This window comes from Python bivittatus, unplaced genomic scaffold, assembly GCF_059951505.1.
Source record: "Python bivittatus isolate LINGU-HERP-01145 unplaced genomic scaffold, Pbiv_v1 ctg000840_np1212, whole genome shotgun sequence".
NCBI lineage: Eukaryota > Metazoa > Chordata > Lepidosauria > Squamata > Pythonidae > Python > Python bivittatus.
In genome coordinates, this window is record NW_028277113.1 from 31,447,424 (window position 1) to 31,461,306 (window position 13,883).

At 38.8% G+C, this 13,883-nt stretch overlaps 1 protein-coding gene across 1 annotated transcript in view; it reads right to left on the minus strand.

Annotated features, from left to right (window-relative positions):
- Window positions 1-13,883, minus strand: part of RAB31 (RAB31, member RAS oncogene family) — a 44,643-nt gene that overhangs the window by 14,380 nt on the left and 16,380 nt on the right. The window contains exons 4-5 of the mRNA XM_007429185.3: window positions 5,422-5,493; window positions 311-417 (exon numbers count right to left, since the gene is read on the minus strand). Coding sequence (XP_007429247.1) covers window positions 311-417; window positions 5,422-5,493 — 179 coding nt within the window. The remainder of the gene's footprint in view (window positions 1-310; window positions 418-5,421; window positions 5,494-13,883) is intronic.

Consider the following 13,883-nt stretch of genomic DNA (forward strand, 5'->3'; position numbering starts at 1 on the left):
CAAGGCCAGAACAAAGCAGTAAAAAAAAGTTTAAAACTGAATAGTATAATACTACTATTATTTTGAAACGGTAGACATGTTTTTTAATTTTTTTTTCTTAGCTTTCATTGTTTTGTTTATTTCAATTTTGTCATAACAGTTTAAATAAAATGTAAGTAGACATTTTTGTTATTATTTGCATTATCTTCATTATTGTTTGTATTGGTTTAAAATTTTAATATTAAAAAAACTTATAAAAACTCAAAATATTTCTATATTTGTCACACTGTAGAAGAAAGCAATGGAAAACTGCAAAAAGTAAATATATTACCTAATATCAGAAAGGTCACACTTGTTTCCAGCAATAGCCATTACAATGTTTTCAGGACCATGTTCTTTTAGTTCTTTTACCCACTTCTTCAGTGTATGAAATGAATCCTAAATTAAATACATAAGCCAAAAGGAACTTGCTAAACTGAGACATAATAGTTGAAGACAATATATATAATCCATAATGGTACAAGGATTTTGGAATACAAGGCAAAATGAGATATGGTCAATATAGTTATCAAATATCAGCTTAACTTGCATTTTGATATCTCAAATAACGTTCAGTTGAGGCCAATAGTATGTTTGCATCATGCCACAGCCAGCCAACAAAAGCTGTATAGAGATACCCTGTGACTCATAACAGTGTATGATCATAGTGAGATCCATGCATCACATGCTTTTTTCCCCCTTCTCTCTGTATATTCAGAAAACATAAGTGTATGAGAAATGAATAAAGAAAGCACTCATGTTTTCAGGACATGCTTATTAATGCAAGACTTGTTCATCGTAAGTAACAATCTGCAAAAGGAGCATCTGGGGCAATATAGCTATATGACCCATTTTTTAATTAGACAAAACTTTCACAAAAAGGTTCTGGGAATAAAAAACACACCGTCCATTTTGCAGTATTTTGCAAAAGGTAGCAAAGCATGGGATATACAGTAAATAAAAATCAATGCTAGTGCTGAGTAGCGATAATGTGTGTAGATCTTTCTGAGTCCAGTCCTGTCCTTGAAGCAGGATTTCAAAAAAGAATATTCTTAGCCCAACTCAGCAGAATGAGCAAAAGAGACCTCAGATACAATAATGCTAACTTTACCATATTTTAAAGTAAGCAGTCTAGTATGTATTGCTATCTATCAAAATCAGAATTGATTTTTAGTTGTAACCGCAGAGCATAACACACTTTAGTAAAGAATAAAATGAAGCTTAAAATACAGGAGAGAATGAAAAAAGGAATAACAGAATAAAAATAAAATTACATCCTAATAATTTATAGTTATAAGTATTAATTGTAATTGTATTATTTATAATAAATTATTATTGTGACATTAAATTCTATAACTAAAATAAGACTGTTTCTAACAGTATACCTTATCCAGTAATGGGGATGGTCTTGTCCTCTAAGTTTATAATACAATGAAGCAAAAATAGCCATGATACCTGATGTAACAAATCACATCCATCTGCAAATCTTTAATGCATTCAGTTTCAGAACCTGCAGATGTACCAATATCCAAGTCCAGCATTTTATTGTCTCATAAACAGGGCAATGTAGTTCATAATATTTAATATCTTCAACTGCAAGCAGAGAGAACCTGTTCTATGCCCATGTTACGCAAAAAGCATGGCTTGTATAGACAAGTTAATAAAAGTCATACTTAATAGAGCACAGGAAAGAGTGGATGAGTACTGTGAAATTAATCTGCTGTTCCTAAAGCGATAATACCATTTAAACATTTCATACATTGCACCAAACCAGCATGTCAGTTATCATACTGCTCAAGGAAAAGTCATGAAGTTTTTTCCCTGCACCTAGCAAGACAAGAGGTACATGGCTCAGTGCATTTTTCAACTTGTTTCCTTCCTGGTAATATGAAGAATAAGATTTAGTTAATTTATTCTAGTTAAATCCTTCTCCTCTGTTCTTAAATGAGCAGCAAAAGTGCCTTCAGGGAGACCCAGAATTTTCCAAAGAAAACTAATTCTTGGAATTATTTTCTCATTTCCACCTGCAAACATCCACCTGGTACAAAATGTGTATAACTATGCTATGCTGTCTCATCATGGCCGTGTTGTGTGTTTGTATGCATGTTCTTTGGAGAGTGACTGAAGCAGGCCAGGAGTGTATACCAAAAGGGTACTTCCAGCAGGGTCGCCCAAGGCACAAAGGTCATCCAGACTGTCCTGCTAAAGCAAGCAGACACCTACACTGTGCAGGAGCGATACAGGAAGGTGCTAGAGGCAGATGATCACTTTAGTGACAATGGCAAAGGCATCATTTCATGCTGTCAGGGAGAAGGCAACCACTCATATATTTTACCAAGAAAACCACAGGGATAAAATGATTGCAATAGAAGAGAATATGTGTAGCTCAGAGTTGAACTGTGGAGTCCTTGGGGTTCTCTGAGCTTGGTTGTTTGCTTGGAAATGTTTTGTTACATAGAGATAAACAATAAACAACAGGCACATAGGCACATAGAGATAAACAACATCTACACACTATTCAAAAGAGACAATAAAAAGGAAACAAAAAGACCAGAACACCTCCTTGCCAGCAATCACCCAGATAAGTAGAGATTAACACCAAGATTATCAACGGACATACAATCAAGCAGTAAACAATACCCTAATCAAGGAACTACCTTGGATAGGTAGGAAGGAAAACACACACACACACACCACCAACACTGGCAGGGCAAGCCACTGTATATAAAGAGAGCAAACCCCACTCCATTCTAGCACTGAAGATGTTACCTAGCTGCGTAACGAAACATTTGCAAGAAAACAACCAAGCTCAGAGAACCCCAAGGACACCATAAAACGATTGTCAATCTAGTGCCGGATAATGGGCCCCTCAGGTCAGATGGTACTCAACATACTACTGAAGAAAAGCTGAGGATCTTTCAGAGTACTAAAGATGTGTATGACACAGCTAGATTAAAGCCTTCTGGACATCAAGTTGATGATGTTGCCATGTGGAAAAAGGAAATCCAAAGGTGCAAAGACAGAATTACAATGGGAACATGTAAGAAGCATGAACATGGGAAAACTCAACACAATAAAAAATTAAAGAATCAATTACATATTGACATCTTGGGCACCAGCAGATTTGAAATGAATTGCGGTTGGACAGAAAACCTTACTGTTTACTATTCAAGGCATGAGAAACAAACAAGGAACTGTGTTGCTTTCATAGTATAGTCCAGATGGACCCGGGCAAAATAGACTGGCTTCAGGTTGGCAAGCAAGTGAGACAAGAGTGCATACTCTCTCCCCTTATTTATTCAACCTATATGCTGAATATATATTAAGAGAAGCTGGATTCAAAGAAAATGAGTGTGGCTTTAAAATTGGAGGAAGAAATATCAATAACCTGTGCTATGTTTATGACACTACTCTAATAGCTGAACATGTACTAGGATTTGCAAGCTCTAGTAATAAAAGTCTAGAAGCACTGTGAAAAAATGGAACTAAAATTAAATATAAAGAAGACCAAACTAATGACAACAGGTACAACCTTGCCTTAGAACTGACAATGAAAACACTAAAGTGGTGGGTAACTTTTGCTTTTAGGATCAGTTATCAACAGTAAAGGAAGCAGCAATCAAGAAATACGCTGCAGACTAGCACTTGGTAAGGTAGCAATGAAAGTTTAGAATAGTGCATGCAATAGTTTTCCCTGTGACAATCTGTGGATGAAAAAGTTGGATTATGAAGCAGGATAGAAAGAGAATTTAAAACATTTTTAAAATAAAAATACATGGCCTCCACACCCAGACACCCAAAATAGTCAGGCCAACTGGGAGCTGCCCACTTCTGCAAACTCTGACCCCAAAGAAATTCCTCTTGATTTCCAGACAGAAAAAGTATTGACACCAACTTCTTTGGTGTTGGAGAAGACACTTGAGAATACTAAGGATAGCCAGGAAAACAAACAAATGGATCACAGAACAAATCTCAAATTATATATTGGACACATTATGTGACAATCCAGCTCCCTTGACAAGTCCATAATACTGGGAAATGTAGAAGAAAGAGAAGAAGAGGACAACCACCAGCAAGATAGAAAGACTTGATTGCAACAGCAATGAATGTACTACTGAAAAACCTAAAAGGTTGAGGACAGATAATCCTAGAGAAAGTCTATCTATGTGGTTGCTAACAGTCAACACTGATTTGATAGCACCTAATCAATCAATCAGTCAGTCAATCAATTTTACCCTGAAATATGTTCAGAACAGGAGGAATTAATTGACCCAGCTTGAATTAAAAGAAAGGCACACCTTGTAGGATAAAGGCTGGTGGAAGGCACAAGGCATACAGATATCTAAAAGTAGGACACTGCTGTCTTTGCTAGGTGTCCATTATCCATCTATGCTTGATGCAGTGTCTGCAGAAGACCACCACTGTTGTTTTGTCATAATGGTCCTCATGTATTCCTTTTCACAGTAATCAGCCAATCTAGCATAGAAGTAAGCACCATATCAGCATATCTCGGTACAGTACTGAGATTTTACATCCATTAAGAAGGAGAAAAAGACTCATGGACATCTCAGTAGTATAAAAATGGAATAAGAAAGGCATCAATCAACAGTATTGTTTATTCCTTAAAAAAAACAAAACAAAAGCAAAATAACATAGACACTCTTACCAATCTACTCTTGTCCTTTCTACGATATTAGAATGTGGCTCAGTCAATAGTCTGAGGAACCATAAATCAATAGCCAACTGTCAAATATTTTTCATTGCCTAGTACTTTGGATAGAAAATCTGATTTTGTGCAATCCTCCCTCCACCACAGATATACACTAATTTAAAGTGCAAATTTAAATATGCCTACACATTTCATCCAATTCTGCTAGGTAATTTTTTTTTTTTTAAGTTATGGGCATTTGTTGATTTTCAATGATAAAGGAACTCACAAAGCTCAAACTTTACAAAGTGAAATTCCAAATCGAGAAGCAGGCCTCTAAACCTGCCTGAACTGAATTTGACTATTTTTTGAAGCGACACAGCAAAGTTCAGATTGAATTATGTGACTGATGCACAGAGAAATCTGTCTACAGCCCATGGAGCATCCCATAACATCACTGCTGACATTCAGCAGCAAAAATGTAAAAAATAAGTGTCCCAAAGTGCACCCAGTGTCATCCTTAAAACTCCTCAATCTCAAAAGACTGCCTATCCCAGTTTAAATGACTCAAAGAAAATACTGTACCTTCTAATTATCTTGATTAATGCCTAAAAATCTTATAAGAAAATGAGTGTCCAACTTTTATGCTGAATTGTCCTCTAAGCTAGCACAGTAGGATGCTGGCAGAAAAACACAATGAGCACTGATGAAGTTGGGATTTTGAGTACATGTCAATAATGTAATAGTAAACTTACCTGCTTGGTTATGTCATAAACTATAACAGCTGCAGCTGATCCACGATAGTACATAGGTGCCAGTGAATGAAACTATGAAACATTGAACATTAAAACAGAATCAGAAAAAAGTTACAATTTCTTGCACTTATGCAAGTCAGCAAGATATGATAGGATTACATTAATATCTGTACATTCTCTATCTCTCATATTTACCTACCAAACATCTCTGAGTGATTTACATGAAGCAACAAAAACATTAAAATAAAATCATAACACTCAAAACACTATCTCCTACCTAATGGGGGTATGTCAATCCTCATTGTAATGCTTTCCCGATTCTTTGTGATTTTCAAGACTCTTTGGAAGCTCAATAAGGAGGGAATGGTCTGAATGTCAGGGGCAAGGTGTTCCACAGAAGGGGTCTACCACTGAGAAGACTGAACATGAAAGTCCCTACAGGTGACATCCCTTAAGTGATGGGGCCCTTAACAAGCCTTGTCTTCTAGCTTTTACTGGGCAGGCAGACCCAGCCCAGAGCAGACAGTCTTGAAGGTATCTAAACCCTGCCCACTCAGCACTTTGAAGGTAATAACCAGCACCTTGAACATTGGTAGCCAATGTACTTCCTAAAGTAGTAGCATCACATCGGTGAATCTAGATATGCCCATAACTATCAAGGCTACCTCATGCTGCACCAGCTGAAACTTCCAGAAGGTCTTCAAGGACAGCCCCATGCAGAGTGAATTACAATGGTCTAGCTGCAAAGTGACGAGGACATAAATGACTGTGCACAAAACCTCCTGAGCCAAGAAACACCTCCTGATCCTGCAAAGGTTTTCTTGGTCATGTCTTCCATCTGCTGTTCAAGCAGGAGCTGTGATTTCAGGCAAACCCCCAAACTGTGAGCCAGTTCTGTCAAGGGAGCACAAGCCTGTCCAGAGGAAAGGATGGATTTTCCCCAGATTCAATTGGCCTTTGAATCTACAGCTACCCCATTGTACCACGGTTCAGTCTGAGTCTCTGTTTACCCACTTTATCCTAAGAGTCTCCAAGCAATGGGTCAGAACCTCCTCCTCACCTCAGATATGTATAACTGGGTATCATCTGTACATTGATACCACCTCATTCCAATGCTGCTAACCCCACATAGAGGTTAAACAGCAGGGGGGAAAAGTCCCAAGTCCTATGGCACCCTAGAATGGAGGGCCCCACTTAGGAAGGAGAACCATTGCAACATAGTGCGCCCCCATTCCAATCCTTGTAGCCAGTCCAGCAGGATACCATAATTAATGGTTTCCAGAACCTCCAAGAGAACTATCAAGACCAGGAGAGACACACTCAACAATCCTAGACCTGTTAAAGGTCATCCAACAGGGTGACCAATGTGGTTTCCATTCCATACCAAATCTTAAATCCTTTTTTTTTAATGTTTTATTGAAGAATTTTATAATACTAAAAGATAATGCAAACTAATCAGAAATAAAAAGAATAGAAAAGAGAAGAAATACAAAGTGCAAAGAAAAAAGAATAAAAAGAAAAGAACAGAAAAAGAGGATAGAAAAAAGAATATTTAAAGAAGCGACTCCTGATCTTCCTTGCAACAAGTATACGCAAATTAATATTTTCCCATCCCCTATGCAGTTAGATACATAATTTACCCCTTCCCATAACCCCTCCTTTATCCAATCACAAATCCAAAAATCGTTGATATTTCTGTCCAGGTACTGGCAAAAAGTCCCTAAAGGGTTTCCAGAATTTTAGAAAGATAGTTCTTATTTTAACCCTGATCAATCAGCTTTATATTCCTTCCTTTTGCCTCTAACAGTCTTAATCTTAATTAATCAAGTTGCTGTTGTAAGGTTGAATCTCCATTCAAATGGTCTTTCTCCCATCTCAAAGATTTTTTCAAAGCTCTAGAAACCTTCTTTTGTAAATCCAATAATAAGTCCTTGTCCAGGTCATTTTTCATTTTTTGATTTGTCATTCGTATTTCCATTCTAACAATAATCTCTGTCTTATAATACAGTTTCTTCACTTTCCAATATTTCTACATCATTTGGGATTTTCTCTTCCCCATCTTTTACATCTTTGACTTCTTCTTTAAAATCTTCCTCAAGAAGTACATTGGCAAGGGTAGAAATTATTCCTGTCAGCTTAGTTGTAAGTTTCTCTCCCAGTTCTTCAAAGATCCTTTGAAATCAAGTGTCATAGCTTTATCTGTCATTTTGCAAGTTTCACTGTTCTTTTTCTTGCCTAGAACTTTAGTCCCCTCTAGTGTCCCATTTTTATATTCATGAAATCTCAAATTGGTTTTTAAATTTCCACCAATAATCTCTTTCCTCATAGACTAAACAATTCACATTTCCACAAAAATATTTTGTTTTATTTACTCAATTTTTCAAAGCTCTTAGGAAAAGTCCTAATATTCCAAATTCATTTGGTCCCTTAATCTGTTTAAAACTTTCTTAGGTTAAATTCTTATTTAGCTTTTTGCCATTTATTTTATGTTCTTAAATTCTTTAAACGCTAACTTAATTTTTCTTCTATTTCAGGATGAAGTTTTACTCACCAGATAGATTTACAGACTTGTTGTTTGGAAGACCTCTTTTAACTTTAATATAACTGTAAATCCAAAGATGATTAGTAAGTGAGGTTAGACAAATTTAGTGTCCTTAAAGTCTCTGCCACAGTTGAGAGCTTGATGGCTTCCCTCATCTCCCAGTGCTCAGATCTACAGGAGAGCCGCTGTCCTGCAGTCTCCCCATTAGGAGCAGCCTTGTCCGGAGAGGCTCCGTTGGACTGAGTTTGCCTCCAGTCCATCAGTCATCACTGTGGCATTGCCTCTGCTCATTCAGAGACATCTAATTCACCATTTTCCTCACCCAGAAGTCCCACATATCCCACCTACCCAGTCCTGAATCCTGACTGATAGAAATCCAGATCTCTCTTTCATCCAGGATTCTCTGTAGCTATATGGTTTCTAAAGTCCCATAGAACACATTTAAAATGGGCTCCAAGAGACAAGCTAGGGGTGCATCTGTTGAACTATCTCCTAAAATGGGGAGGTTGGAGATAGGATAACATTTGTTTTAAAAAGTCAGCTTGAGCAATGTCTGCCTGAAGAGGTTGTGTACCACCACACGTATCACGGTGGAAGATAACCCCCTCCTTCAAACATAGATTCACCACCACCCAAACCTGGCCTCCTGTAACCACCCTGGCAACTTTCACTAGTCAGGTAAGGCAAGAACTAATCCACAAATGGCTGTCCAGTTAATCAGGATCCACAGGTACAAACTGATCCCAGATAACATCACAAAATCCCTGTAATCTCAGCTGGTGTCAGGTTCAGCCCAGGAAACTCCACGGGACAATTCTGGAATTGCTCAGTTACTTTATTAGCTTACACCTGCTACACAGAATCTCGCCAGACTAACTCTAACTCCCAAAGTCTGCAACTAAACACTCCAAATTCCTTAGGGTGATGCCAATCTCATCCTCTTAGCTTTCACAAGCTCAGGCTGCGGGCTGAGGAGATGCTTCAGATTCTTCTCCCCATGACCTTGGACCTCCTCACTCAAGTCCTCCATCACAGCTGGACTTGCCCAGATGGTGTTGAGCTCTGAACAAATGTGAGCTGTTTTTAGGTTCCAAGTACTACGCAAACTCTTTGCAACAGCCCAGCAGCTGATCTTTCAGCCCTAGATTTCTCCAGCAGGGAGTGAGTTACTTTAAATAAGTCTCCTGGGAAGCTATCAACAGATGCAAGAACAGAAAAGTAGGCCCACTTTACTGCTGCAACCATCATGGTGTAGGCTCAAATTTGAGCTCTTTTTTGGTTCTGATCACACTCATTCTTTGGCAGCATCAACTAGGTGTCTCTTCTGCTGTTTCATCTCCCATAGCGCCTCAGTAAGCCAAGGAACTCCCTTGGACAGACTCACAAGAAGAGGCTGCTCAGGAGCAATCCTGTCAAGTATCACTGTTGACTATAGATTTGAGTGATTGACCAGACACTCCACAGAACTATGCACCAGAGCTTTGGAAATTTCTCTGAACACCATTTAGAAATCCATGAGATTCATCACTTGCTTGGAATGGATCAATCAAGTGGATCCTTTCTCTCTATGGAGAGTTGTGACACTTCAAGAAAATCTGACAATTATTTGATCATGCCAAAGAACTAGTTAAAATGTCCTCTACTCTCAGATCACATCTCATCTGCTTCAATCACTTCAACCCTCTCCACTTCCATTTTCTTAGATATTACTAATATTAGATATTATCCTTCCACAATTTTCTGCCCACTGCATTAGGCAATTCTAAAACAAAGCCACTTTTGTATTTTCAACTATAGCTGGGAGGAATAGCTTGTGTTCACATGAATCTTGACCACAAAACAGCACCACTGAAAGCGCCTTCCTCTATTTCTACCATCCAGCAGATCAATTAGAAGTCTGGCAGGAATAGCTTACTACTTGGCCACTCTCATTAGGAAAGGAGGACCAGCTCTCTGATTCCTGACAGGGATGATCAATTAACTGCAAGAAAAAGATCTTACCTGCTTTTAATACAGACCAGGCTGATTAGCTGGCTGGTAGAGTACAGAAAGGTAATTTCTTACTGATGGCAACAGCAAACTAGCAATCTGGTAAAGACCACTGAGAAAAAAGTATTTTTTCCTTCCAGGTACTTGCACAAAATAGTTGTTTACCCATAGCATAAAACCTGTGATCTGCCCTGGGAGGAAGGGAGAACACTTCTTACTTCCCCCTTCCTCCAAACAAAACTTTTCAAGATGAAAAGAGAATGATATACTGTATGTTCAGACAGAAAGGGAGGGAAAGAGACAGAGAAAGAATAGCTATACCTGGATGTGCAACCCTCAACCCAGCAGTTCTAACAGCCAAAAGATTACCTGTTCCTGCCAAATCCTTTTAGAATGAATTTCAACCAGTATCTCCTAGCCCTAATTTGGACCCATTATCCTTTTTAGAGAAGCTGTTCTAGAAAGATTGTAATTCTTGCTAGACTTGCCAGAAAGAATAGAACTACAATGGGGCAAAAAAGTATTTAGTCAGCCACCAATTGTGCAAGTTCTACCACTTAAAAAGATGAGAGAGGCCTGTAATTTTCATCATAGGTATACCTCAACTATGAGAGACAAAATGGGGGGAAAAATCCAGAAAATCACATTGTCTGATTTTTAAAGAATTTATTTGCAAATCATGGTGGAAAATAAGTATTTGGTCAATATCAAAAGTTCATCTCAGTACTTTGTTATATATCCTTTGTGGGCAATGACAGAGGTCAAATGTTTTCTGTAAGTCTTCACAAGGTTTTCACACACTGTTGCTGGTATTTTGGCCCATTCCTCCATGCAGATCTCCTCTAGAGCAGTGATGTTTTAGGGCTGTCACTGGGCAACACAGACTTTCAACTCCCTCCAAAGGTTTTCCATGGGGTTGAGATCTGGAGACTGGCTAGGCCACTCCAGGACCTTGAAATGCTTCTTACGAAGCCACTCCTTCGTTGCCCGGGCAGTGTGTTTGGGATCATTGTCATGCTGAAAGACCCAGCCACGTTTCATCTTCAATGCCCTTGCTGATGGAAGGAGGTATTCAGTCAAAATCTCACGATACATGGCCCCATGCATTCTTTTCTTTACACGGATCAGTCGTCCTGGTCCCTTTGCAGAAAAACAGCCCCAAAGCATGATGTTTCCACCCCCATGCTTCACAGTAGGTATGGTGTTCTTTGGATGCAACTCAGCATTCTCTCTCCTCCAAACACGACAAGTTGAGTTTAGACCAAAACGTTCTACTTTGGTTTCATCTGACCATACGACATTCTCCCAATCCTCTTCTGGATCATCCAAATGCTCTCTAGCAAACTTCAAACGGGCCCGGACATGTACTGGCTTAAGCAGGGGGACACGTCTGGCACTGCAGGATTTGAGTCCCTGGCGGCATAGTGTGTTACTGATGGTAGCCTTTGTTACTTTGGTCCCAGCTGTCTTCAGGTCATTCACTAGGTCCCCCCGTGTGGTTCTGGGATTTTTGCTCACCGTTCTTGTGATCATTTTGACCCCACGGGGTGAGATCTTGCATGGAGCCCCAGATCGAGGGAGATTATCAGTGGTCTTGTATGTCTTCCATTTTCTAATTATTGCTCCCACAGTTGATTTCTTCACACCAAGCTGCTTGCCTATTGCAGATTCAGTCTTCCCAGCCTGGTGCAGGTCTACAATTTTGTTTCTGGTGTCCTTCGACAGCTCCTTGGTCTTGGCCATAGTGGAGTTTGGAGTGTGACTGTTTGAGGTTGTGGACAGGGGTCTTTTATACTGATAACAAGGTCAAACAGGTGCCATTACTACAGGTAATGAGTGGAGGACAGAGGAGCCTCTTAAAGTAGTAATTACAGGTCTGTGAGAGCCAGACATCTTGCTTGTTTGTAGGTGACCAAATACTTATTTTCCACCATGATTTGCAAATAAATTCTTTAAAAATCAGACAATGTGATTTTCTGTATTCCCCCCCCCCCATTTTGTCTCTCATAGTTGAGGTATACTTATGATGAAAATTACAGGCCTCTCTCATCTTTTTAAGTGGGAGAACTTGCACAATTGGTGGCTGACTAAATACTTTTTTGCCCCACTGTACATTTCTAATTTACTGTAATTCAAGGAAGCACAGATTATTTTTCAAACTTTAGAGCTTGCTAAATAATCAAGGTTCCAAGAAAAGGACAAGGAAAAAAAAGGATCATTGCATCTGGCCATTCATTCTCTCTTACACACACACACACGCACACACAATTATTTTTATTTGAACAAACATTCACATCAGACTTTTCAGCTCAGAAAAGAATTGAGTTAATTTTTTGGAATGCAAGGCATCTGGGATTTGATGCAATTGGAACACAAAAAATTTCATGTGACATTTCATTAGAAACACTCTTTTTGGTATGACCTTCAGAAAATAGTATACTTCTTCACAATGATTATTCTACTAAATCAGAACTACTAAGTTCTGATATTCTTTAATACAATTTAAAAACAAAATGAAATACTCTATAAAAAAAAGATTCTTGCTCTCTTGGCATACAAGTTCACTATACAGGTAGTCCTCGCTTAACAACCATTCGTTTAGCATCTGTTTGAAGTTACAATGGCACTGAAAAAAACTACTTATGACTGGCCCTCACACTTACAACCATTGCAGTGCCCCCACAGTCATGTGATTGCAATCTGGACACTTGGCAACTAGCTCACACTTATGACGGTTGCAGCATCCTGGGGTCACATGATTGCCATTTGAGACCTTCCCAGCTGGCTTCTGGCAAGCAAACTCAATGGGGAACCACAGTGATTCACTTAACAACCACCACAAAAAATGTTGTAAAATTGGGTGCGGACACATGATGGTTTGCTTAATGACCACTCCATTTAATAACAAATTTTCCTGTCCCTATTGTGGTCATTAAGCGAGGACTACCTGTATGGAAGAAGAGATAAAATATTCCCCTTTTTCCCAAGATCAGGAAATCTCATATTTTCAGCAAACTATGATAATTAGATGGAGCAACAATAAGCTACTGGTGGAAATCAGTTTGCTGTGCTCAAGACAACTGTAATGGAAGGATTAGAGAGCAAGGTGTCAGAAAGTGAACTAAGAGTTTTACTTGCTATCGTCAAATAAGACTATATTAGCAAGGGAAAAACCTTATCTTCACCTTGATACTAATTAAGTACAGAGCAATGTACCAACTTGATTATACCATAACAATTTATGTATACACACACACACACACACACACACACACACACCAATTAACATTGTTAAAATAGTAGTAAGTAATCCCTCACTTAAACTAACTTTCAAAAGCTTTCAGACAACATGGATAAACCAACTGATAAGCTGAGCAGTAGTTTTGTCAACAGGACAAATTGGAAGGAACTGAAACCTTGAATCAGTAGTATGATGTAGCAAATAAAAAGGCTAATGCAAATGTAAGCTGCTCCTTCACACCTCAGTGAGATGGCTGGCTGGTTGCAAGAAACCAGTCATCAAATCCCATCTCAGCCCACCAACAGACAGCAGCAAGCAGCAGCAGAGTCTGAACCAGTTTTGAAACAGGAAAGTACATTGGAGATTAAGGATACAGAAGGAAATTCAAGTTTGCCCTGCTGGCATAACTACTTCACCTTCTTTCCTTTGAGGCCAATTGTAGGAAATAAGAATATCATGTCAACAATAGGGAGAGAGAAGGAAATAGCAAGTAGCTCAGAGATTGGGCCATTAGCTGAATATGACCCTAGAAGGTCCTGAGAAACCAGAAATTAGAGGAGTCCGGTGGTTCAAAGTTTTTGCCTTTCTAGAACCCTGAAACTAGAGCTTAGCTGCATATTATTGTGATTCGTAAAACAGTCAATCTGTTGATGGTTTAGTGTTCTGTTTGTTTAATCTCTATCATACAAC